The 26,966-nt window shown below is 31.9% G+C and overlaps 7 protein-coding genes across 9 annotated transcripts; 3 read left to right on the top strand and 4 right to left on the bottom strand.

Moving 5' to 3' along the window:
* Positions 1–945: 945 nt before the first annotated feature.
* Positions 946–5,162, bottom strand: LOC122396824 (multiple inositol polyphosphate phosphatase 1-like). 3 transcript variants are annotated; one of them, XM_043395525.1, is made up of 9 exons: positions 5,114–5,162; positions 3,751–3,969; positions 3,490–3,624; positions 2,182–2,375; positions 1,981–2,103; positions 1,756–1,903; positions 1,474–1,684; positions 1,193–1,405; positions 946–1,125 (listed from the first exon to the last, which is right to left on the bottom strand). In XM_043395525.1, exons 2-9 carry the CDS (start codon positions 3,929–3,931, stop codon positions 975–977), a joined length of 1,356 nt encoding a protein of 451 aa, XP_043251460.1. In that variant the 5' UTR covers positions 3,932–3,969; positions 5,114–5,162; the 3' UTR covers positions 946–974. The 3 variants fall into 3 exon arrangements, with proteins under 3 accessions (XP_043251460.1, XP_043251461.1, XP_043251459.1); XM_043395526.1 differs by lacking the exon at positions 5,114–5,162 and adding an exon at positions 5,073–5,092; XM_043395524.1 differs by lacking the exon at positions 5,114–5,162 and adding an exon at positions 4,060–4,083 and having other exon boundaries at positions 3,751–3,967.
* A 1,494-nt stretch (positions 5,163–6,656) lies between these two features.
* LOC122396984 (dynein light chain Tctex-type 5-B-like) lies at positions 6,657–7,385 on the bottom strand. The gene is made up of 3 exons (XM_043395783.1): positions 7,335–7,385; positions 6,925–7,118; positions 6,657–6,822 (listed from the first exon to the last, which is right to left on the bottom strand). The coding sequence occupies exons 1-3, from the start codon at positions 7,383–7,385 to the stop codon at positions 6,657–6,659; spliced, it is 411 nt and encodes a 136-aa protein (XP_043251718.1).
* A 1,448-nt stretch (positions 7,386–8,833) lies between these two features.
* LOC122396857 lies at positions 8,834–10,257 on the bottom strand. The gene is made up of 5 exons (XM_043395572.1): positions 10,139–10,257; positions 9,743–9,963; positions 9,583–9,670; positions 9,268–9,492; positions 8,834–9,188 (listed from the first exon to the last, which is right to left on the bottom strand). Exons 2-5 carry the CDS (start codon positions 9,955–9,957, stop codon positions 9,075–9,077), a joined length of 642 nt encoding a protein of 213 aa, XP_043251507.1. The 5' UTR covers positions 9,958–9,963; positions 10,139–10,257; the 3' UTR covers positions 8,834–9,074.
* Positions 10,258–10,767: 510 nt separating this feature from the next.
* LOC122396983 (GPI ethanolamine phosphate transferase 2) lies at positions 10,768–16,203 on the top strand. Its single transcript, XM_043395782.1, has 15 exons — positions 10,768–11,055; positions 11,136–11,292; positions 11,399–11,597; positions 11,685–11,894; positions 11,963–12,154; positions 12,254–12,596; positions 12,661–12,857; positions 12,932–13,177; positions 13,245–13,423; positions 13,497–13,681; positions 13,764–13,917; positions 13,989–14,289; positions 14,362–14,528; positions 14,613–14,723; positions 16,176–16,203. The coding sequence occupies exons 1-15, from the start codon at positions 11,025–11,027 to the stop codon at positions 16,201–16,203; spliced, it is 2,700 nt and encodes an 899-aa protein (XP_043251717.1). The 5' UTR covers positions 10,768–11,024.
* Positions 16,204–17,890: 1,687 nt separating this feature from the next.
* On the top strand, positions 17,891–19,083 carry LOC122396668 (ATP-dependent Clp protease proteolytic subunit, mitochondrial). The gene is made up of 4 exons (XM_043395258.1): positions 17,891–18,029; positions 18,122–18,256; positions 18,345–18,735; positions 18,796–19,083. Exons 1-4 carry the CDS (start codon positions 17,991–17,993, stop codon positions 18,948–18,950), a joined length of 720 nt encoding a protein of 239 aa, XP_043251193.1. The 5' UTR covers positions 17,891–17,990; the 3' UTR covers positions 18,951–19,083.
* A 220-nt stretch (positions 19,084–19,303) lies between these two features.
* Positions 19,304–21,330, bottom strand: LOC122396667 (protein limb expression 1 homolog). The gene is made up of 4 exons (XM_043395257.1): positions 21,015–21,330; positions 20,590–20,777; positions 20,173–20,519; positions 19,304–20,024 (listed from the first exon to the last, which is right to left on the bottom strand). Exons 2-4 carry the CDS (start codon positions 20,744–20,746, stop codon positions 19,620–19,622), a joined length of 909 nt encoding a protein of 302 aa, XP_043251192.1. The 5' UTR covers positions 20,747–20,777; positions 21,015–21,330; the 3' UTR covers positions 19,304–19,619.
* Positions 21,331–23,687: 2,357 nt separating this feature from the next.
* Positions 23,688–25,935, top strand: LOC122396765 (G1/S-specific cyclin-E1-like). Its single transcript, XM_043395420.1, has 3 exons — positions 23,688–24,018; positions 24,483–25,095; positions 25,183–25,935. The coding sequence occupies exons 1-3, from the start codon at positions 24,005–24,007 to the stop codon at positions 25,933–25,935; spliced, it is 1,380 nt and encodes a 459-aa protein (XP_043251355.1). The 5' UTR covers positions 23,688–24,004.
* Positions 25,936–26,966: the final 1,031 nt, after the last annotated feature.

Raw genomic sequence — 26,966 nt, 5'->3', positions numbered from 1 at the left:
CAATGTTTGCTAAAATTGAAATTACGATCATAATGTGTTTTGCATACTACAACAACGTTCATCGAATCTGTATAATACCTGCAGAGAATAGTAAATCATAAATGCATAAATGTATTTCAAGTTCGATATCTAAATGAGATTAAATTTAATTAAAAGTTGGTTATTTTAAATTGTTAACGTTTAACATGAAATATCAATCAAATGAGTAACAAAAATTGGTGGTGGTTAAATAATGTTGTTCCCACATTGATAATTGATTAACTGATAAAGCGATAATAGTGAGATTAGCCGACCACAAGGAGATGGCAAATTGTTATATCAATCCCAACTAAATGTCATTAAATTGTAATGTGTTATAACGTATAAGCCCCATCGTTCATCACGCTAGCTTATGCGACAGTAATATAAGGTCGTCGAGCTTCGTTGCTTCAAACATGAACACACATGCATATGACACGTTATGACACTGTAATTTCATCAACACAATCGCTGACAAAGGCACACTTGACATGCTCGGTACTCACTTCAACACCAATCATTTTTGCTGTTACTGTAATATACCTTCTTATGTAATTTGCTTTTGAAATTTCAAAATGAATGGATTTAGTTTGACCATGAAAACTGTTAGAGTGCGCAATCTTTGGATCGTATATTAAGAACGATGTACGAAAACACGAGTGTAAAATACATTCTAACGAAAGTGAAGAAAGGAGTTAGAAGGAAACATTTTGAAGGTAAAGAGAAGTTGGGAAAAATTGGCTAAAATGGGACATTTAATCTTACTATTTTTAAGGATAAAGGCAAACTTTTAGTCAACGTCTTCCCTAAATGTGTAAACGATAAAAGAAACACGTCAAATATAAAATGAATTTTAATGAATTTGCTAATAAATTAAAATTGGTTTCTAAAGTATTAAAATTATAAATTATAACTTAAAAGTCACAGTCATTGTTCGCGCAATATGCACAGTATTTTCATTGTTTACAAAAGTCAATGTTACAATTGAACGCAGTGTTTCCCAATGTCTCCTTTAAATATTCCCAATCGCAAACACCTGAATCACAGCCCTCCAAATACAAAGGTTTCTCGTTTAGATAAAATCTCACTTTATTCGAAGAATCGCATCTGAAAGCAACAATGGTGGGAAAATTAAGTAAAATATCGTAAAAATACACGAATTGAAAAATCGTACCTGTAAAAGACAGCTGCTATATTTGCGGCAAATGGCACGAGATGACTGGTGCGCCATTTTCTGTTATTTTTCATGGCTTCGTAATTCGAAGCTTTCAAAGGTATCGTGTCTTCTGCAAATCCCATCGTTCTGAAGAGCAACTGAAGCGATGTGCTGTGTGTGAAGTAAAAGACACCGTATGGTTCGTCATTCGAATCACCCTTCTCCAATTTCCTAAAATATTTAAAACACAGAGTTTGAGATAAAAGCTGAATAACGGAAACACTGAACCAAAAACTTACAGGAAATGATTGAACATGTCCTGCAACGTTGTGCACCCAATCTTGTCGCTCAATTCACGACCATAACTGGAGTAATAATAATAGTAAAGATCTTCCTCGTATTCGAACACTTTTAGCGATTCCTTTGTAAAAGCAGCGCACCATGGAGACAGTTTATCGACGAACCAAGCTCTTTCAAAGGTGCATGCAGTGTACATAGTCGAAACAGAGTCTGCAACAAATGGATTAATCGAACAACGAACCTTTTTCGACGCAAATTATTTATAATATAGCGTTCCGTACCAAAGGGAAGATCATCTGCAAATCCTAAACGTTGACTGACTTCATGAATCGTTTGATTCATTACCGAACCATTCACAAAAGCTTCAACTTCGAAGTTCATCGATGAGTTACGCTTCGAATCCAACCATGGTTTACAGGTTTTATAAAGCTGAAAATAAAGTATACTTTAACGCAATGAAAATAAACGGTTACGTTAAATATCGATAATTATATATTCTTATGAACCTGTAATAAAGTATCTTCATCCGTTGGCACTATATCCGTGTCGATGTTGGACATATTACCAAAGAGACCATCGATGAAAAACTTCATGCTATTTATGGTTCGTTCGGTATCAGTCGTTCTGAACTATATAAAAATAAAGATGAAAACCTGAATAATTTTCATCGATAACTGGTATCAATGCAAACGTTAATGAAAACTCACTTTGTATCTGCTTCTTTCCTCGTAAACTGAATCAGATTGCAAAAGTATAGGGAAATAATTGCTGTATCTTGCCGCTATTGATCTTAGATCTTCTTCGCCTTGCTTCGTCAAGTACTTTTGTCTGTCCTTGCTAAGGGTTGAATCTACTTCCCACGCCTTTAAATGTTCTATGTCTGATTTACACAGACTGCCGTCTAGAAATAAATATAAAAAAATTAACTGAAGATATAGAGTACTGAGAAGTAATAGCGATAAAGTACTTGTTTTAAGTAAACTCTTAACGCGAAGGAGTACGATAAGCATAAAAACGATAACGATGGTAAATCCTCAATGGAATACTAATTCCACTTTCTAGTGCTACTTATCTACCACTTACGCGTGGATTAAAATTTGCAAGCGATAATCGTATCGCCTGTGGTGTCATCGTTCTTTTTACAAATATAAAACAAATATTGCCAATGGCGTTTGACAAATGGAAAAAGATTCGAAAGAAAACACGAACGTCCGCGGTATACCGATTTCAAAGGCATATTTCAATCGGCGGTAGGCCTGGAACCGTTAGATCTGTAAATGGCAAAGTGGACGAAGCTCAATGTGTCAAAGACGGTGTATTGAATTTTTACAATGTCCATCAGTGGTCTTACAGGATCAATTTAGTGTTAATGTATGGGCAGAACTGATTCACGATTGAAAAATTCACTGACAAATAAGCGTGGCAATTTTTTTAGATACGAATCGAACGTATCATCGGGGGACGTCGCGGTCGAAATTGTACAACATATGTGGTTTATACGATCTAAGGATGCTGGTAGCGAAGTATGAAATTGCCAACTATCGGATAAGCTGTCCGAGTAATCGAACATGCCCCGATGATCGGACAGCTGACAAAAGTTTCTCCTTAATATTAAAAGAACAGATGCGGTTGATGCCATCCGTGTGCTCTATGGGACAATAAAACATTAATAATTTCATTCGTGATCACTGTATCTGGGCATTTTTGGCGCTGATAACATAAGTGCTTCAGTTTAAAACTCGTTATATCGTGAGTGAAGAGTGATTGCCTGTAATTCTTATTGTTAGCGGTAATGCTAGTAACAACTCCTACGATTTCTTTGTTTTAATCCGATTTTCACCCCAGGTGGATTACAAAATTCGTACGTTTTTTTTGTCCTTAAACTGTTGCTACACAGAACACTTTTTTTTTCTCGGAAAAAGAATGACCTTACACAGTCGTTGGACGCGCGTCGACCTGCTTTTAATTCTTGCATTTTGATACGGTCTAAATAATTCTCAGTAAGTCATACTTACTTCCATATATTTCGTGATTTTTAATGATACGACGTTGTAGTTTTGGTAATTTCTTTTTTATACTGTTGATCTCATTTGATCCTGGATAACGAGTCCCGTGTCTTGCCAGCATCCAAATTTGTACTGGTTTGCAATCTACAGGAAATAAGATCGTATGAAAAGTATCTCAAAGTAACATAAATTTTTGTCTCATAACACGTGATTTTCGAGACAATGTCATTTAAAAATTGATTCTTTTCTTTCGAAGTTTTTAATACTTACTTGGTATACTGGTATTTGTAACCAAGCCATGCATATAATGGTAAGCCGTTTTTGAACCAGCGTTCAGGTACGGATATACAGCAGTAGAATAACAATAATCGACTTCAGCATCGCTTGACACTAATTGATTCTCGAAACAAACGAGTACAATCAATAACGTAAACGTTTTTATGTCCAGCATTTCCTCGGTGCTAAAGTTTATCTCTTAGAAAGTATACTCTGCAATTAGAAATTAATTAGAAAGATTAATAATCTTGATAATAATATGACCGTTATTTCCAGAAATAAATCAGGTGCAATGCACGTGACTGTTCTTGAAATCTATATTTTGCCATTTTATCTTAAAATCTATGTCACTGTGCGGGTTGATAAATTTGATAGTGCATGCGTATTGCGAGTGATTAAGCGATGATACATTTGTGTTCGCACAGTGATCAACGAAACATGTTTTCCCCAAGTTACAATTATTTGAAAAAGTATCAAATCTTGAATATTGAAACGCTGATTATTTTTAAACAAAAAAGCTATGCCATCGAATATTAAAATTGTACGTATACTCTATACGTAATGTATGAACTATCTTTTTTAAATATCATCTGAATATTTTTATAATTTAACAATCGTGCAACATTTCGTTTAATGTTAATTATGCTACTAAGTTTGTAAAACGATTAGAAATCAAGTTTCGACCTGTTTCTACTATTTACACTACCAGCGCTAATTTATGTTTAATTCTAATTCTGAAATAAAAAGGAATTGATTTGTTTAACAAAAAATAATATAATAAAGATTGCATTAAAGCATCGACGAGCGTATTGTATCAATTCTAATTATATAACGCGTTATCGCACGTGCTGCTACAGCATTCACGTGCCACGATTTTGTCGTATAATTATTTTCACGTGATCGAGCAAGAAATCTTCAAGCTATCCTATCGATTTTCGAATTTGTTCATAACTTTTCATTTTATAAATTCCAAAACTGTTAACGAAACGGATAAATGTTATAGTCAAATTAAATTCTCACTTTGCAGAATAATGCTACACCATAAATCATAAAATGTATATATTGCAGACATTGGGTAGAAAATAATTTGACATTAATTTTTGAACACACATGTCGCACAACTCTTTATTAGTTCATTCGTGAGACCTTTTAATAAAAATCTCACGTATGTATGCAAAATATAAGTATTAGTTAACAAATGATAAAAATTTGATAATTTCAGGGTACGAAAAATTTTATAAGTATATTTTTTTTTTAATAAAAGTGTTCTATGCAACGAAGTACATGCAGCTTCTGTGTCGGAGCATACTACTTACGTGTGGTCGTTTAGACAAATGGTCAAGAACTGATTGCTCACCTGACTCGTATGCTGGACGATTTAGAGATAAAATTGTTTTTATGTCTTCGGTTTCCTCTTTTATAGCACAATTTCCAACCACCACATGTACCGATCGCCTGAGACATTAATACAGTCAAAGAGAAAAATATAGCATGTTACGTGTATGTTTTGACGCACAATATCAACCAAGAAAATGTATACGCCCATAAATATGCGTATATCAAAGGATATCGTCGACGTACGTGTCGACAGAATCGTACAAATTAAAACATAAATACTGTGGTTTCCAAGAATACACATTATTACTATCTATGCAGATTCAGAAAATCTTAATTGCATTTAATAATAACAAAGACATACTATCTTTTTGTCTCAGGCTGTACTTAATAGGATTTGATAGAACCTTTTCGAATATAATTTGAATTCCAATGAACTCCATCCTTCTATATGTCAAGGATTTATATTCATATTTTTAAATTCTAGAGTTAATTAATTCTGCTGGATAATAAGGGAACACGTCATTTTCTATAACCGGTTTGTCGTATAATGAAAATCTGTGAAAACGAATGTTGGGATGCGACTTGGTGAATAGAAATAAACACCAAGAATTGTATATTTTTTATATGGATTGTATAAATACAAATTGAACAAATTAAATTCATTCGTTTTAACATTTGCGAAATATTAAAGTCTAAGCTGTTCTTTAGAAATACGATACTATGAAAATGGATAGTTTCCCATAATACTAATCAATGATCTAAAAAGCATCTGTTCTCGGAAAGATCGATTACCGGTAAAAGCGAATGATACCGATATACTATCACCCATAAAATCATAATACGTATATCAACGGTAGTATTATCATCCGAAATTGTATCCACTCTTCAAAGAATTAATCTGAACGATAGTCTTCTGGAAGTACTGATAATGACCATTTGCGCAATGAGTAATAAAAGGAAAAGTAATGATATCACTGGACGAGAAATTGGTACTTATTTACGCGTTGACAGCAGTTTTCGACCACTGTCACGCATAAGTGACCTTATTCTATCAATGTCGATCATTATAAATTTATTTAAATCTAAATCTTATGTCTATTATGGCATCTACATTTACAGTTCCTTTTAATCATATTCCTAGCATCCTTTAAATAGAAATCTTGCAAACATTTCGATCATTCATAGTAGCACATCAATGAATTATAGAAATGGTACAATACGAAAATCAAAAATAAATAAGCGATCATATTGTGTACAAATGATAGGTATACATCATAGGTAAATTATGATGACATCTTTTTATGTATATGTATATCCAGGAACGATAAACGAATACATGATTAAACGACAGCATGCACACACCTGTTGATTGGCATTGTTACTACATACGCATGTAATATTTCCCAATATTATTTACTATATGTGACATCGGAGACATGTAGAAAACGTGCACTTCATGCATATTGCGAAGATTTAACCTTTTCGTTGGAATAAATGTGATTAAAATTAATATGAAAATGAAACTAACATTTTAAATGGCAACTGTAACATTTAACTGCGATTTACTCGTAGTAAAGACCGAATACGCAGCAGTAAGCGTGAAATGTTCGAGCCTCGTACGTAAATGTAGAATAATTGTCCTTTTCAGCGTCCCAGAGAAACCCAATTGACGCTTGCACAGATTGACTTGCCTTCTCTATAATAGCTACATTGACTACAATTTTGTACCTAAAAGTAAAATTCACGATTTTAAACGAAATTGAACGTATTGAATTCTTCTAAAATTTCGATACCTATGGAACAGTTACGCATAGAAAACAAATCGAACACCTGTCGAAATTCAATTTTTTAATTCTCTCCCTAATATCCGTAGCCACCGATTCGCAGATTTTTGGACAATCCGCAGCATCATAAGAAATATTTTCGAGTTTATTAATCATTATCGTCTTCACAATCTTATCCACCGGATCCACTTTAAAAGGATTATAAGCTTCCAGACGATAGGTGTTCTGATAATTTGGCGCCTAAAAGGATAAGAAAATCTGAAGAAGCCAGAATTATTTAAACATAATTAAATGAAGCAAACAATTATGGCGTTCCCATTGTATATTAGCAAAAAAATAAGAGTAAAATATAATATAAATGTTCCATTTCTAAATATTATATAATATTATTTATTAATATTATTTACTAAGTATTATTTATTATAGTATATCATAATAAGTTGCATTCTTCCTTACCTCCCGTTCATTATCCAGATTTTTATCATTCACGTCTAACTGAAGTGACATAATACGCCAAACAATAAATATAAAGAAATATTTAATAGATAATTATTGTTTATTGAATACATCGAATGTTAATTGACAACGGAAACTTGAATCACCACTGTCTAAACTACTACAGTATATTAAAGTGTTACTTGGAAACCAAAGTACATAAAATTGATTGATCAATTTCTACGCCAAAATAAATCAATAACGATATTTCTAAGTATATTTAACATTTTCAAATGAATACAATATATTTCTTTTAATTCATGGATATATTTCTTATATAATTGTTAATTTATTTGTATTAATAATAAATAAATTCTTTACATCACTCTTTAAAACGATTCAAAAATACGCCATTCGAGATATTATCGATTCGATGCATTAATCGAACGTTGTAATTTGGATTATCGAAACGGTACGCGTAGTCTAAAGATTAGTTAAGCTGCATCTTTTAACAATGTAACATTCAACATTTTTAAATTCGTGTACGATTAAATACTGTTAATTAGAGAAAAATTAAGTCTTTGATTAGATTTAAGTCATAATTGATTAAGTGGTGCTGATTAAATAAAAAGTTTACGAGTTTCTACCGGATAGAATGGAACTCAACTGTGCAAAATCAACGAGTTGTCTCAAAGGTTGGTGAAATATGTTATTACATATAATAGCACTTTATTTGTTTAATACAAAATGAAATAAGATTATGCAAATGTGGCTTGTAAACTAATTATTATAAAAATATGTTTTACTCTACTAACTTCTGATTAAATATGAGCACACATCGAAAATTAAAATCACGAAATATTTTCACGTAACGTAATCAATTAATAATAATGCTCACTGATTATAACTTATAATTTGTCGTGTTTGATTGCATAACCACATTTCGTTTCAATGTTGTACAAGGTATTAAATAATACTCAATTATTTATATATTTTTATATTTTGTAATAACATACTTAGAACATTTACATACCAAAATAATCAAATAAAATAAGTTCTATATATGGCAGATCGACAATTTTTTGGCATCGTTTTATTTTATCAATTGCACACTTTTGAATTTAAGTAACATTTAATTCAGTATAAAACCTAAAATCCTTTTTAATTTCAAATCAAATATGTAAAAATTTAATAACATTTTTACTATAAATCTTAACTTTGATTCGCGATAATAATTGAGAGATAAGCATCTATGCAAATATTTGAACAAATTTATTTAAGGACAGCATATCGAATCTTAATAAAATAATATTCAACATTTTACTTTTACAATATAAGTACAATTTTATAAAAAAAGTAAATAAATTAATAATTAAATAAAATATGATAAAACTAGAAAAAAACTTAATACAATATAATCACAGAAAAATATACATTCATGCCCAAGACTCAGCATTAAAAAGAAATATAAAACTCTCAACTTCTTAAATGCTAAATATAAAACATGAATGTACCTTGAATTTAATAATATTCTACATTGCCATAATATGATATTTTAACTTAAATTGCTTTAAATGCTAATACTTAAAAAAAAACGTATATGCTACTTCACTCTACACAGAGATTAAATGCTACTGACACAGTGAACCAGTTCTATGTCAATTGGAACCTTATGTTTTGTTATAATTAAATAATGAACATATTTAATAACAAAATGCTTATAATGATACACTTTTCCATACACAAATTTCATTAATTGTCCTATGACAACAATTCAACTTCAGCTTGTATGTTTAGTCGTGCTTGTTTCTCATATTTTGTACGAAATTCCTTTGTGGCAAAAATATTTGGAATCTGCACAAAGTTTTGCAGCACCTAATACCCAATGCACACGTATAAGAAATGGCATATATGATTATATGATACATTAATATATATTTGGATATATCATTACCTTTAAACGCAATGCAGTATACATTGGTTCGCTAAGAAAAGAATATTCCCCACGTATTTTTTCTCTATATTCTGCATAACTTTCCGAAGAAGAACCTAACACAGCCATATTCAAATCTAACAAGTAATGACAATCACCTTCACCAAAGGCATTTCTAATTTTATGTGCTGCTGTACTATTTATTGCAGCTACATCAAGAAGTTTACAGACTCTTAATTGTGCATCCTATATACGCATAAAAAAGCTGCTTACAAATTTTATATCTCGCAGTTCATAACTGACAATATTAATTAGATACTATAAAATGATAATTACTGGAGAAATTTCAGCCTCTTCTGCAAATGCATTAAAATGTTCCAAATTTTTGTTTTCACCATCTAAAGCTTTGGAACCATATTCAAAGCTATAACATAATTAGAATTCATGTAACATTACTACTAATTTCCTTTTTTCTCAAAGAGTAAAGCATACTTACTTTTGAAAGAATAAAGCAAGAAGCACAGCTTGAGGATTTTTTAACTTATCTTTAATCTCATAATAACAATTTAACTTCTCACGAAGTGAATCTAAGTTATGATAAGTACGCTTCTCTTCAGAATAAGCCTCCTGTAATTTTGTAAACCATGTATCACAGATTGCACTATCTAAACCTGCAGTTGCTTCTTTCCAACCCTCTTCTATTGATGCCATTTTCTTCTAAAATTACATTACAATTTGCTACAGATTTGATTCTTTACTTAAATTTATGTATATTTACAATTATAATATAAAGATTGTTACTTAAAACTAAGAATAATGATTCCTATAGAAAAACAAAAGATCTGTAGCACGTAAGAAAGGATTTTTGTTTTCTTAATTTGTTCATACTCACGGTGTATTAAATGAGCCAAAGAATGTGATAGTTTAACTTAGAGGTGAAAAGCAAAAAACTGTGCTTCGTAGAAAATTCTGATTACCGATACACAATGCGTCGCTGCTACGAACGTCCGCTGACTGAGCGAATTCTATTTGATAAAATGAAGTCCGCCTCCACTTATTGATCGGATTTTGTTCGCGTTTTATCAACGAAATACAGCGCAACTTACAATTAGCATTTCCTATACTCACATTTTTCGCAAAACTTTCAGTTGTAATATTTAGAAAACGTAGAGATATGAACAAAAAGAAATTTCGCTTTTTGCTAGCAAAATATGATTTATAACTAATAGAACCAATTCTGTCAAAGCTGTGACGGTTTCGACTTGTCAGACTGGGTCAGATTTGTCAGAATGTGGATTTCCCTATGTGTAACAAATACAAATTGTTGATTAACAATTGTAATTGTATAAGAATGTCATTTTTACTCTGTTATGTACATTAAATATATTTCTACATGATTTTTAAATGTTTGGTAAACTATTATAATACAAAATATTCTAGTATCAATGGTTTTATATGCTTCAAAATTAACCGCCTCCACGGAGGGTAATCTCAGGTAATCTCTTACAGGTTGCGTTTGTATTTCGTGGTAGTTTGTAGCTGATAGTACTTGAATGAATGTTTCTGATACAGTTGGAAATTAAGTAACAAATATTTTATTACGATACAAAATAAATATCTGAAATATAGATTACAGCATCAAACGAAATGTGTGCCGTAAAAAATATGCATACTTCGAAAATTGTTAATCTCTTGGCTCCCTTCATATTTAACCTTAAAATGATATGAAAGGAAATAAATTCTTGTGCGGGTCGAATTTATAATGTTATAAATATGTTATGGAATTGGTAACTATGACAAAAATGAAAGGTAGAGTAGTAGATCTTACTTATGCAATGACTCATAAAATCATATTTTGAAGCTATGCATTTTCATAATTTTAATTACAGAAAGGGAAATGGATAAAAATATTATCATACTGTTTTATATACTTTTCATTGGACCTCTATCAATGGCATTATTTTTATATGGATTTTTCCCTTTGATAAATTATGATAATACTATAGCAACTGAAAATGATATTCCAAAATTCATAGAAAATGTGAGGTGAGCCATAAATACTCCACAAGTATAGTTAAAAGGATAAAGGAGTCATTATACCTTTATCATATGATGGAGTTAATATTTTATAAATATTAAATGTTGTTTGTAGAGTAAAGATTGATACATTGTATCAACCTATGGTAAAAAAATTAATCATTATGGTCATTGATGCTTTAAGATGGGATTTTATAACAGGATCAATTGGGAAAGTAGCTATGCCTGTAACAAGTAGTCTTATAGCAAATTCTTCTGCTTGTTTGTTCCAAGCAAAAGTACAACCACCAACTGTCACAATGCCTAGAATAAAGGTGCCATATCTAAATTAAAATAATTCCAACTCTTTATCTTTTTGAGATTATAATATATATAGGTATTGATACTTTATGCATACATAGGCAATTACAGCTGGTATTATTCCTAGTTTCATTGATGTAGCCCTAAATTTTGGGAGCAAATCAATTATTGGTGATAGTGTGCTTCTTCAAGCAAAGAGATATGGCTATAAATTAGTATTTTACGGGGATGATACTTGGCTTACATTATTTCCCTCTATATTTGATCGTTATGATGGTACTACATCATTCATTGTAACAGATTTTAATGAGGTACTTTATATTTTCATTGAATTATTATACATAGTTGTATATAATTCAACAAAAAATTTCAAATTTAGGTTGACAATAATGTGACTAGACATTTGCATAGAGAATTACATAATACTAATGATTGGTCCATAATGAATCTTCATTATTTAGGACTTGACCATATTGGTCATGTTCATGGACCATTTAGTCCACTTATTAAAACTAAACTTAAAGAAATGGATAATGTAATTGCAAAAATTCAATCAAAAGTCCAAGAATGGGTAGGTGTAAAAAATTTCGTTTAATATTACAATTAAAAAAAAAAAAATAATAATTAGTTACCTCCTGTATTTATAAAAATAGTATAAACTTGTCTTTAGAATCAAAATAATGACTCTTCTTTGTTTATTATCTGTGGGGATCATGGGATGAAAGATTCTGGAGGTCATGGTGGATCAACCATGTCAGAAACAACTGTACCTTTAATTGCAATTGGTGGAGAATGTGTGCAAAATGATAATCATTTTAAAGAAATAGCACAAATTGATATTGCATCCACATTATCTATTATTTTGGGTGTGCCAATACCATTTTCTAATTTAGGAACTGTTTTTTTGGACTCTTTATACAAGTTGCCTATTTCAAAAACATTATTCATACTTTATTATAATGCTAAACAAGTGTTCAACCATTTTCAACAACTGACTGACTACAAGTCTGAGTGTGAGTACACTGATAATGTTCAGTCAGGTAATACAGTTCTTTGAATGATACAATATACTTGTAGATGCATATCAGAAATATCTAGAAGCAGTAAAACTTCATAATGCTTGGTTGAATACTAAAGACCATCCAAATGACATGACAGATGACATTGTACTTTCTTATAAGATTGCACTTAAAGGAATGAAAGAAGCACTTATAAATAATTTAATAAAATATGATTTCCATATAATAACAGTAGCCATATTCTTCTTGTGTCATGTAAGTATTCGAAGTTAGTTTTATAGTAAACATTGTGGCATCATTTCTACATTAAAATATAATACTTATTTCAGATCTTTTTTATTTTAATGGGGGAAAAAAGCCATACATTGGTTGCATTTAAAAATACTATTTTGTTGATCATTTTAAACACATCCTTATGGATATCAATAAATTTCATTTGGGAATGTGAAAGCATATCATTACTTTGCACAAGGAATTTAATTACCATTGCAATAGCATTATTTATAATAACTGTTTTAATAACGAATTGTTATCTACTGGCCAACATTAGTTGTTTTAATCTTTTCACAGTTAAGTTTATCAGAATGAAATAATATCTAACAAATTTTTACACATCTTAATAAACTCTTATTTGAAATTTAGAAAATAGAAAATTCGGTAGGAAGGTGGCTATTTCCATTCAGTGTATTTGTACATGCAATTAGCCTTAGTGGTAGTAGCTTTGTGGAAGAAGAACATCAAACTTGGTATTTCTATTGGGTCACTCTTCTTGTACTATTACTTTATAATGCTACTACAAAATTATGTTTACATTTGCGATTGTAAGAAAATTTTTGTAACAGTATAAATTATTTATTTATAAAAAAGATTTGAACTTTAAATATTAAATTCCAGTTACAGAAACTACAAACAATATTTGTATGCACAAACTTGTATTAAACTTTTATTACTATTAATTGGGCATAGGATTCTTAGGAAATTAAATAGTACCGGGGATAAGTATGCTCATCTTCCTGATATAGCTGGGTTCTTGATGGAACAAGAAAATATGTTAGGGATGACAATAGTTCTTATCACTGGTAATTAAATAATAAATAATCACTTAAAGTTAGAGTTAGTACAAAATGAACACAATTTTAAGTATTTAATGTATCTTCTTAGCTCTTACACTTTTGATATGGCTTGATTTTATACATGAGGATAAAAAGTATAAACAACAATCATTAATATTTAATACAGTAATCAGTGTATGTATTTACCTTCGTCACATGCATAACAATAATGTGATCAAAATACCATTATATCCTCAGTTTAGGTAAGATTGTTGTATCTATTAAAGATTTGTGTAAAGATTTTACATAGTCACATTGAGTTCCTTTGTTGCAGAGGAATATATGAAGTACAAATTTTTTGGATATTACTGGCAATAAACAGTTTAAATTATATTTATCGTTTGGCATTAGTGATCAAATATAATAAGGAAAAATTTTTTAAAATTATGTTGTCATGTTTTGTAAGAATATGGATTATGATTACTGCAATGCTTCATCAGCCACATAATGTAATACTTTTGCCACTTCAAATAATTTTTAGTAGTATGATTAGAGCAATACTTAAAGATAATAATACACAACAAGTAAATACGTTTGTATATGCTTGGATTGGCAATTTATATTATTTTTATCAGGTAACAATCAATCATGAAGAGTTTGTAAAGTTAAAATAATTGAATTTTTAATTTAAAACTATTTATCTTCAGGGAAATTCGAATAGTTTGGCAACTATTGATGTAGCTGCAGGTTATGTGGGTATACAATCATACATGCCATTTGTTCATGGGTTACTATTATTAATTAATACTTATTCTGCACCCATTTTGGCATATCTTTTGCTTATTTACCATGCGGTATTGCAGAATCCGTATGAGTGAGTAGCTTTGAAGTTTTCATTTTTCCATCAAAATTTGTTTCCATATAATATACTATTATAAAATTGTATGTTTTTTTCTAGTACACATGAGATTATTACACAAATCAGTAGAATGTATATTAAATGGAGATTATTACCAGTAGTTATTTATACAATTATAATCAGTATTCAACGTCATCATTTATTTATATGGTCAGTATTTTCGCCAAAATTGTTATATGAAGCTGTACATTTCACTATTATTTGTTTTGTCATACTTATCATACTTTTTTTGGTTATACTACAGAAAGCAATAAATAAAACAAAATATTAAACTCATAATATCTTAAATTAATTAAAAAATAAGGGGTTGCTGGGGTCAATTATGATCATTTTTTGTCAATAAACATACCCCCGAAATCCTGCGCATTTTCGAGAAAAAAAATTCAGTTCGGGCGGAACTTTAAACGTTAATAACTTTTTAAGAAAGCCTCCATCAACAAATTGATATTCTTGATTTTCGTCTTATTTTGACCTCTAGAATCTCCCATTATAATTTTTCCCAGGGGTGTCCGAACAAATTGTATAAGTAAACTTCATAATGAAAAAAAAATGTACACGGAATTTTTGCCCCAGGGATTCACCCACCCATTTTTGAGATTCTCCCCATTTTGGAAAACACTAGTTTATTAGAACGTTTATCGTACATTAAAATCTGTTCATAAAATGAAGTAGCCTTTCTATATTTACATGTTTAATCATAAAATGAATTGAAGTGCGTAACAAACGACGACATTTCAATTTATCAAACTCTGGCTAATATCCTATTAAACAATGTATAAAAAATTATTGTAAATAGAAATTCTAGTATAAAAAAACGTAAATAATATAAACATGTCGTAAGTAAACTTTATAATGTCGTTCGTCGCTAATAAAATAGCAGTGATGACTATTTACTAATTTTTGATTATAAATTATATCTGTTGATTAGTATGAAACTAAATGATTCAAGTACAAACTGTACACCTTGTGTTCGACCATCAATAATTCCTCCTACAATTCTAGTAAATTTTCCAACTAATTCTTGCACGGTAAGTATTTAAGAATAGACTTGTACAAATTATGATCAACATTATAAAATATTTCAAATCTGAAAAGTTTTATATAAAATACTACAAAATTTTTTAATACACTTTTAATTATCTTGAGTTAATAACTAACATATTTTAACAGGTTTGTTTTTCCGCAACGTGTTCCCCATATGCTACCCTGTCTAATTTTCCACGCGCTCCTTACAGTGGTTGTTCATCATACGTTTTATACTATGATAAATATTCCCCAATTACAACATTACGCAATGTTCGCTCTGCTTTTACCTGCCCTCCCTATAGTAAGATGAATATTTGATAAATATGATGAAAAAATGATTCTTTTTTTTCAACATTTTCGTATGTAATTTCGGTCGCTAATTTCTGCGTATTAAAAAAGAAATCTAAAATATTCTTAACTCGTATAGAAAACATAGTACCTTAGACAGAAAAAAAATTATAAAAGAATCATTTTTAAATACCGACCGTAGTTGCTGAATTATTTTCTACTTACATCGTTTTGAAAATATAATACATATTTTTACATAATTGAAAATAAAATCTGTTTCATTTTCAGCATCCAGCACATACAGGTGTTAAGTTGAATTTCCTAGTCAAAACCTTGCTTTTTCCATTACGAAAATTAATATAACTTCGTGTAAATTTATAATGTTGTATTATAATATTATTGTCTTATCCGTATATGAAGTGTATTAAAATGTGTTTATTAATAAACATTATATTAAGATAATTTTTGAAAAACTATGAATATACATTCTTTGGTCCGTCTATGATGAGATATTTCTGTATGTATATAATAATAACATTTCAACAAATAGCTCAGTGAAAATCAATGAGATTTATATATTAATTCCAATATCTTTTGAGGTTGTTGGCCACGAGTTTAAAAAGGACAATAAATATCAAACTAAATTTGAATAATTTTATTTTGATATATGATACAAATGACACCTATGAAATGCAATATTTAGTTTACCAATCACGGACAGGCTTTTGTGAAGCAAATGTTAACATCCATGTATTATATGGTTGTTTTTTCCTCTGTACTTGTTTGTGCCTTGGATGTTCTTTACATATTATGTATTTTGTATCATTCTTCCATATTAGTTTACAACTTTTACAACGACGATGTAGAACGGTTTTTGTTTTCATGCCGCATGTAAAATTATATGTGGGTACAGATGGCTGTAGCATACCCACTGAACTTATTTTATTTATACCTATAGTTGGCATAGCACATAAATATTGTCTATTGCACATTTGATGCATTGTGCAATTTATGATACTTGTCAATGGCTTCACAGACAATATTTTTGGAGCTACGGAATTTATGGTTTGGCACACAGTTCTAAGTAATGGAGATATATTCATTGTTCCTGTAAATATATTTTTATACAATTAATACAAAGTGTGAAGTCCACGAAGTTATTATCAACTTTTGCACTAAATTACATTAAATAATTTATAATAATCGTAGCGAACAATATTGAATACATAACGAAAATTACATTAACACAAATTTCGTTACATTTTTCATTTTAAAAATATATTCTATGCAAACGTAAAATTCGTAGGTTATAAGAACGAAAAGATAGGTTAACTTAAATGATGGAATTAATTTTACTAACCGATAATTGTTGACAACAGTTGAATCTAAAAAATATACGAGTTACGCGAAATGTAAATTATACAATGTGGTTTAAGCTTTGTCGTAATTAGAAAATTTGATTTACTTTTTAACAAAATCTGCAGTTAGTCAATACTCATCTGGACAATGAAAATATTAAAGCACTGTACATATGTACTGTTTTGCAAATAAAAAATTATTTGACATATTCACATATTATAAGTGTATTCGGTATATAAAAATTAATGAATTAATTAGGTCAACTGTCACAACTTAAATAAAAATAACTCGTAACAAAATATAAGTTCACTATTTAGTTGCATAGCGTTTAAAACAAGTTAGTTTCGATCGACGTACGATAAAGATTATTTCCAGTTGGATATATCAATTTGATCAAGTGGAAAGTTTTAGAACGAAAATAAAATACATTAAATATTTTCACATATTTAAAGAAAAAAAATATAACTTAAAAGAGATAAAATATAACCTACAAAAGATAAAATATCTCAAAACGAAAAATAAATAATTTCGAACACTTTCTGTTAATTATGATATAATTATCATTGACGTATCGTTGAGAAGTTATTTTTGATAACGTTTGATCAACAGTTTATTGTAATAATAATTCTTTTGGTTTAGGTTATGTTTTATTTCTTGTTTTTTTTATAAAATATTTGCGCGAGTATTATTTTGCATTAATAATATTTTATATTTTATGAAGCTAATAAACGTTAAATTATTAAAATGTTGTTACAAAGGATAAATAGTTTGTTGCAAATTTCTGTAAGTACTTTACATAATAGATACAAATATTTTAATTCCTCAATAATTTAATTTGTTTTAAATATTACTAAAAAATATTTTAAATTTCGTAGGTTCATGGTCAAATAATAAGTAAGCGATATCTTAATTTCGTACCAGTTGTGGTAGAACAAAGTGGACGAGGTGAACGTGCATATGACATCTATTCACGTCTTTTAAAAGAACGGATTATTTGTCTTATGGGCCCGGTATAAATTAAATTATAAATTGGTTTTTCTTCTACGCAAAATATAGATGTTCAGACTTGATAAAATAAAAAAATATGTTATTTTATAGATCACAGATAATGTGTCCTCTGTAGTAATTGCTCAACTACTATTTCTTCAATCAGAAAGTAGTAAAAATCCAATTCATATGTACATTAATTCGCCCGGTGGCAGTGTAACAGCAGGGCTTGGTATATATGACACTATGCAATATGTTCTTCCTCCAGTCGCAACATGGTGTGTAGGGCAAGCATGTTCAATGGCAAGTTTATTATTAGCTGCTGGGGCAAAAGGTATGCGTCACTCATTGCCCAATGCAAGAATTATGACACACCAACCATCAGGAGGAGTATCTGGTCAAGCTACAGATATACAAATACAAGCTGTAGAAATATTAAAACTCAAGAAACAAATTAACAATTTATACGTTAAACATACAGGCTTGGAGTTAGAAAAAATAGGTACATAAATTTGTGAAACTATGTTGGTGCAACTTTCTTCAACATGTTATAATTTTCTAGAACGTTCTATGGAAAGGGATAATTTTATGAGCCCAGCACAAGCAAAGGAATTTGGAATAATAGACAAAGTACTAACACATCCTATGCAAGAAGAAGAAGAAGAAGTTAGCGTTAAATTGACCGATAGTACTCTTGACGTCACTTCGCCACCTTGATATTAGGATTAGGAGACAGGCTTAATTTAAAATTATGAAAATTTATTAAAACATGTATTTATCAATACTTAAAAATAGTAATAAAATATTTTCAAAACAATTACAATCTATATCGTATATGTAACTGCACAGAAGCGCGGTCATTCTGCTTATACTTTGTAAACTTTATGCGCGTATAAAATATGGAACAACGATTTTGTAGATGATAAACATATGAATTAATGTTTTGATAACAAACCATTCAAATCACTGATATTATTCCTCAGGCAAGCACAATATATCACCAAGCATTTCTTGCTATATGATAAGAATATATAATGCTATGATTATAGGAAAGACTGCATAAAGTAGTAATGGAAGACGAGATTTTGTATCAAAACGTATGTATATACAAATTATGAATAATTTTGATTTAAAAATTGGCAGTTACTCGCTTAAAGTATTCTTCTTAAAAATACGTCAAGTTTATAATCCCATTAATAGTCTATTATCACCAAAAATACTTCGTAGAAAGGACGGAATTGTTTACGTGTCTCGATGCTAAACAACGATAAATCACTTCACATTATGGCGACATTGTATGTCATTGAAAAAACATATTCCCTTAACACCAGCTTTTGCAAAACCAGTTTCATATGTTTTTGAATTGCAAAGATCCTTTTGTTAAAATCACTGAGGGCATACTTGAGCATGGGCAAGCATCAATATATCTTTTTTCTCTTTAGGAAATCGAAGTTCCCTGCCAGCTGAACGCGCTGCCTCAAGTTCTCTTTCGGCTAATGCCAATTCCATAGCAACGACACCGCCGCCGCTTTCGTGCTCTCTTGCGACCCAATCTAATGCCATTTGGCTCCGCATATCGTCGTCTAAAGCCCGGTGACTGTAATGAGCAACAACTTCTTGTCTGCTGCACTGCCTTTCTCTCATAGCTTTCAAAGATCCATTCCAATGAAGCAATTGGAAGACTGTCATTAACTCTTGAAATTCTAACATTGTTCTTCCGCGATTGCATTCCAACATAAAACGAAATGCACCTATACCTGTGTTTGGATCCTCTTTCTCATCCCCATTTCCCTGTAAATAAAAAGTTTTTGAAAACCTAATACAGCAGTGCCCATTTAAGTGACCACGCTCGGGACCGGCCGCGGTCACTTATATGGGCTACTACTGTACTTATGTTACCAGCAACAATAAGTATACTCAAATACACAAGCAAACATACTTGTGCTTGGTTACCAACGCTGTTAGATGGTGCAGAAGGCTTGGTAAAGCTAGCTCTTGCTTCAGCAACTGCTTTTTCTATAAAATCGTCCGTTATTTTTCTAGCAGGATGCTCATTAAAAACGGAATTCATTAAAGCAATTTTTGCCGCCGATCTACGAGCTTCTGCTTTAGTAGGACAATTCTGAAAGCTACCAAAACAAGATCCTCCAGGAAGGGTCACGTAACAAACATAAGGTGGACTGGTACCAGGAACAGATTCATAAATAACTAAAGCTCCATTTCTTAATTCTGTTCCTCTACTTTGTTTCATTTGCCAGAATTCTTGTAGAGCCTCTACTACATTCACTGCAAAGAAAAAGATGATAAGTAGCTCAGAAAAGCCTTAGCCGAATTCAGATGAAAAGTTTCATTATACCTCTTCCATAGCCTTGGGTATGCTTTGCAAAGCTATTAACAACAGCCTCCACTGCTTCCTTCAACACTTGTTTATCCCTGGCATCTACCAGTCCACCAGTGATACCCATATTTTCAGGAACACGGGATTTTGTTTTAACTGGCATTATGCCCTGCATCACCTTTCATAAGCTCATGTACATTTACGTCCTGAAACCATAATCGTTTTAGAGAAACAAACGACACTTTAATATTCAAAATGCATCTCTTGGCAATATCAATGTCAGAGAAATGTAAAAAATAAAACTAGCATAACTTAAAATAAAAAAGATGAGGTAATTGACAGCGCGTAAATAAAGTTCATCGCTCGGTGACGCAATTTAGAAGGAATCACTGATACGATAACAGAAGAGGAAGAATAAAATACGTCGGTGATATTCTACGTACGTAGTTAAAATCAGCGCAACAATGTAAGCGAGGACTGTCTCTCTGAAATGTTCGGTCCGACGGGTCCCGATTGTCGTGCGAGTAACAAGACAGTGCAGCAATTGCTGCGGCGCCGAATGCATCAAACGTGAGAAGAAACCCCAGGAAGCCCACTTGCAGAGACCCGGATGCCCAGGAATTCGCGTAAATTATTCTCCGTTCGGCGCACCGAGCGCTACGGAATCAAATTGCAAGATACATATAACGCGTTTAATGGCCCCGGACCGCTGACGATTTCCAGAAAACCAGGGCTGCCTGTGTCGGTCGGGTACCCCGTGCCCCGTGCTACTTCAACGCGGACATTGTCACCGAGGCTTGCCAACTGAGCATGATGGTTTTCTACCAAAACCAGTATCGGATTCCTTTTACGTGGAACCCGTGCTTCATTATACAAGGTGTCCCGATTCTCCTTCTTCCTTCGAAGAAGATTAAAAACAATCAATCGTACAAAAGCGAATCTCTCAAATTAAACACAACCGCAACGATTTACAACATTTTAAGTACTACGTGACGCACGGGAAGAAGAGTAAAGGGAAACGATTAAAAAAGTAAATCCTGAAATATTTAGAACTACGTTCCACTATTGGATAATTTTATCAGTTATTTTTTTTGAAAATTTCTTTATTGAAGGAGAACCTAACCCAGACCTAAAACCGATGAATCAAAACAAAATTAAGCAAAAATATTTTGTATTTAGTCTAATGTATTTCATCAAAAGGAACAGAAACTTTTGGACTGTGTTATATTTTTGTTTGATCAATATTGTGTTTGAAGCTATGAAAAATGGATATACATAAACGAAGCATTATCATAAGTAAAAGTTACTTTATTAGTAATTCTGTTTTATTACGAGAAATTGCTATATTTGTAATTGTAATTATTTCAAATTAGAAAACGCAGTTATATTTATTTTACTTTTTAAATCATTTGATTTAAGAAAGTATATTTATACAATTTCGCAGCGAGTTAAAATAAATGAAGATCTGAGAATATTATACACGTTAGATCGTGTTTAAAGTAAATAGTTTAGTATATGAACCAATAGAAACGGCATAAGTAATATTTAAAGTAGATAGGTAGATCTTCCACAAAAGTGCAACTGCGAATAAAGCGCCATGCATGAGTTACTTTGGAACCTACAACAATCGGTTGATAAAAAAGAGTTGTATAGAAAGTAGTAACCGCACTTACCATTTTCCTATTTGGTGATAATGTTCATTAACAAAAATTATAATATAAATGCAAATAATATAAAAAATTGTGCTCATGAATATTGTACTTCCAAATTTGAAAAAACAAATTGAACGTTATCTATCACCAAAAATGAAAATAGACATTTTTCGATGCTTCTATTACGATAGTTTGAAAATTTCCTCTCTTTCAACATAAAGTATAATAATAATATCGATGTCATGGTTAGAATGTGTAAATGTACAAGAAAATTTAAGTATACAGTTGTTTATTAATTAATACAGTAAATTGACGATATTTGATTCAATTATTTGCATGCCTATATTCAGAATTAAGTTTGTTGAAAGAGAAAATATAGTTTAAGGCACACCGATAAACGGTCCCGTGTTTAGTGCTTTTTTCTTAAAGCGGAGGGATGTTTTAATTCATGCTGCATTATATGGAAGTCTATTAAGTTTGGTCACATTAGTCGTACAGTTCGTCTGGTTGCTTACTATGAAATAAACAAACAGTTGAAAGAAACGTAACTTCTAACTTGCAAGACACCAGGTAGGCAAGATACGTGGCAGGGATGCCTTTTTCTTATTTTCATGGTTCACGATCGCGGCTAACAATTTACGCGCGCACATTTCCCGCGTGGCTGGGCGTAAGTGCATGCGTGCATAGTAATGCGTTTGTGTGCGTTACGATGGATCAGCTGAGCGCCAGCTGTGTTTCTCGTAACGGCCAATAGGAAACGCGTGTACGATAGCACAGCAGCGCCGCGAATACACGGCCGGTGCTCACTAGTTCGGTGTTCCCGCGAAAGTAATTCACAAACAAGAGTTCGCGATTTAAAAGCATTATTTTGTAAGTACGTGGCTGCTTTAACATGTTCGAAAGGCCTGTTTTATCTGACTTGTGCATTGCGTGTTGAAGTGCGACATTATTTTCACATATTTCCTGAAAAAGTCGCGGTATAATCGAGCGGGAAATATAGATGCGCAGTACGCGTGGGTGCCGCAACTCCTTGGATTCATGCATCGTCTACATGCAGTATTTTGTGTTTTAATGCAAGTGTATCATATCGCCACGGTGAAGCACGATTCTCCTGGTTAACGGGCTGTGATTTATGTGAACTTTTACGACATTTTACCACGTAAAAGCGTCACAACAACCAGGCGTCTGTCAAACGACGCCAGTGCCGAACCATGTTTGCATAGTCCTTAAATTCGGCTCACGTACGCGAAAGTAATGGTGATTATGCACGGGAATTAAATAATTGGACACCGAAGAGGCTCTTCTGCAGAAATTTGGAATTTTTTTCCCCCTTTGAGGTTATGGTATACATATAGAGGGCGTGACAGTGCCAGATTGCAAGCAGGGGTTGGTCATCGTTTCGCGCGCTGGTCTCCCGCGCTTCGACTTCCACGTCCCTTATTTTTCTCAAGAATTTACCGTTCTGTGATATCTTGAGGCTTGAAATAATTTTAGAAAGACCTCTAAGAAATTTTCGTGCTACATAGTTCGTCGCGGATGGGAAGTTATAATATAAAATATTGAATCAAAGGCAGTCAAGTATACGTGCATGATGGCGATCGGGTGCATGTAAGCTTCGCGCGCTCTTTTACTTTTCGGCATTTTCCTGGGAAAATACTCGAGTGTACACCATAGAAATTTAACGTACATTTGATCGAAGCATCGGCTAACTTGTGTTTAAATTAAAAAAGCCCATTCCCGTCTAAAATATTTTCTGAACACGTCGACAATTCTACAGCAAGATGCCACAAACGAGGTGAGTGAACGACTTTCCATTTGGTCTTGAAATTTCGCTCATTTCGCTTAATATTTCGTTTTGAACGTTTTCAATTTATTTAGAATAGATTTAATTAGTTTAAGCAAACGTTTGAGGTTCCTAATCTGGAAAAAAAATGTAGAAATATGCTTGTATAACCTTTTATAATTGGCACTCGTTTTTCAAATGCCTTAGGAACATTTATACGAATAATATATGTACATATTTTTAATTTATTGTTTTGTAAGCCACCAATGTGTAGCTACATGACTCTGTAAGATATGCATGTGACGTATATGATTTAAAAAAAAATATTATGCGTTCTACAACGTAATTTTCTATTCCACTACAAAAATGTTTTGGTCAGCTATATAGCGATATTAAACTCTCTTTATTCGATCCAAAGAAATATTTACAAGTAGCATGATAACAAAAATAAAAAGTCACTTTTTTGGTCTATCCAGTTTACAGGGAAAGAAATCACAAACTTATTTGCAAGGGGGCAAAGTGGTAACACAATCTTTAAAACGTAAAAGACGTACAACAGAAATCTCTGAGGATTCGGAAAATGTGTATCCGCCTAGTAAAGTACCGGCATTGTCAAATGTATCATACACAGAGTCTTGTCATAATGGACATACATTAGAAAATTCATGTACACAACATCAAGTGTCCCCATTAAAGGAGCAACAAGAACCAGCCACATGGTCTGAACTACGAAGTGCTACTTGTTTTTTAACACCATCATCTTCTACCAATGTATCAAGCAGGCCTAGTCCATTACCTTCATTCTCTTGGGCTGATGGTTCTCAGGTCTGGTCTCTCATGTGCTTGGGAGATCAAAAGACTCTTACCCAAAGGAATCCACAATTGTTTCAAAGGCATCCAACATTACAACCACGAATGCGAGCAATTTTATTGGACTGGTTAATTGAAGTTTGCGAAGTATATAAGCTACATAGAGAAACTTATTATCTTGCAATGGATTACATAGACAGATATTTGTCCATTCATCAAAATGTACCCAAGAATCAGTTACAGTTAATAGGCATCACCTGTCTCTTTATAGCTGCCAAGGTTTGTACATTTTATTTATATTTTTTTTTTTTTTTACATTGTACTTAAATCGAACAACTGATTTAATGAAATTTTTTTTTTTTTTAGGTTGAAGAAATATATCCACCCAAAATAGCAGAGTTTGCATATGTCACTGATGGAGCATGTACAGAGGAAGAAATTTTAGGGAAAGAATTAGTGATTTTAAAAGGTCTTGGATGGAATTTGTCTCCTGTTACTACCCCCGGCTGGCTTAATATTTATATGCAAATTGAATCGGGTGACTGGTCAAGGCCAAATGCTTTTATTTACCCTCAATATGGGGGTCTTCAATATTCCCAAGCAGCTCAATTGATAGATCTAGCCACTTTGGACGAAGGAAGTTTGAAGTTTTCCTACAGTCACATTGCAGCAGCAGCCATCTATCACACACAAGGAAGAGAATGTGCCTTAAGGGTATCACGCATTCCATGGGAGCAGCTTGCACCTTGTGTCAAATGGATTACTCCATTTGCAATAACAGCTGCAGAAGAAGGTTCTCAGTTCCTTTTAAGATCCACAATATCACCTGTGGAATCTCATTCTGGATCTGGGCTCAGGGCAACAGTTCCCAATATAGTAATGGATGAATCACATCGTATACAAACTCATGTGGTCGATTTAAACATGTTGGAGAAGGCACAGCAACGATTAGGGGATGAAATCCCTTCCGTCGATGCAAACGAATCTGACTCAAATACCGAATCTGGTAGACAAAGCCCAAACGAAAGTGGTCTTTTAACTCCACCATCTAGTAGTCAAAAAAATTCAACCACACCATCCACTACACATCCTCCACCACAATTGCATCCATATACATAATTAAATATACACAAACACTTCATACATTAACATGAAGTGTTTAGTTTACTAACGGATCGTGAATTGATTTTAATTAGATACTGTAATGTATATTTCTACTAAGAGGTATCGTTTAAATGCTTCAAACAGTCCTGCCTTGTGTAAAATTGCACATGTAGTACTAACTATGGGATTGCATTAATGCACGATAATGAGAACATACACTGTGCATTATCGTAAATATTATAGTGCTTCCCAATTTAAATCCATTGTTTCGTACAATGGTACTTCTATTTTTAATAGTAAGACTTACAGTACAAGGTGTTAACCATTTTCTATAGTGTCTGTAGTGGCACCAAATTAATTTAATATTCTTGTTTTATCATAGACGTTTATAAAAAAAAAAGTGCCTTGTGCTAAGAAGCGTAAACTTACATAGAAGCCTATGGCTAAGTTCTGTGATTATACCCCTGCAGTGAAACTTGTTACATTATATTAATATGTTAGGGTGAATTAATAATCATTACTATTACCACAAATCCAGATAACATTAGTGCCTGCAAAAAGTGTCCTTAAAGTAACTGTTTTTATTAGTTCTGCAATAGAGAAGAACATTGTGAATAGTATTCTTTTATATAATTCGCTTAATTTTAACGCAACGTATTATAACAATGCGTTATCGAGCCGGGTGAATGTATTTTTATGTGTATGTACATTGTGAAATACTAAATAAGTAAAGAACGAAAAAAAAAATGAAGTTGCGAGGATGAGAGGGCATGAATGCGAAGTATAAGACTATTAATTATTGAATAAGATTGCAACTTCGTGATCGATGTACACTGCCATGCATGTAGTTGACGCGGCGGTTTATACACATTTGTATGAAAAATTTGACAATAAATATTTGTAAATCTTGAAATTAAATTTGTAGGTTTCCTTTGAGTAAGTATAGTTCAATGTATTATAACGTTTAAATGAAACAATGAAATTTTCACGACGTAAATAACAAGACTCGCGAGATTGTGCGCGCTGTTCGATGTATAATCGAATGT

Source organism: Colletes gigas, unplaced genomic scaffold (assembly GCF_013123115.1).
Source record: "Colletes gigas isolate AHSC1104 unplaced genomic scaffold, ASM1312311v1 Colletes_gigas_Sc00008, whole genome shotgun sequence".
In the NCBI taxonomy this organism is placed as follows: domain Eukaryota; kingdom Metazoa; phylum Arthropoda; class Insecta; order Hymenoptera; family Colletidae; genus Colletes; species Colletes gigas.
The sequence above is the reverse complement of the archived record's forward strand: the minus strand, read 5'-3'. Positions and strand labels throughout refer to the sequence as shown.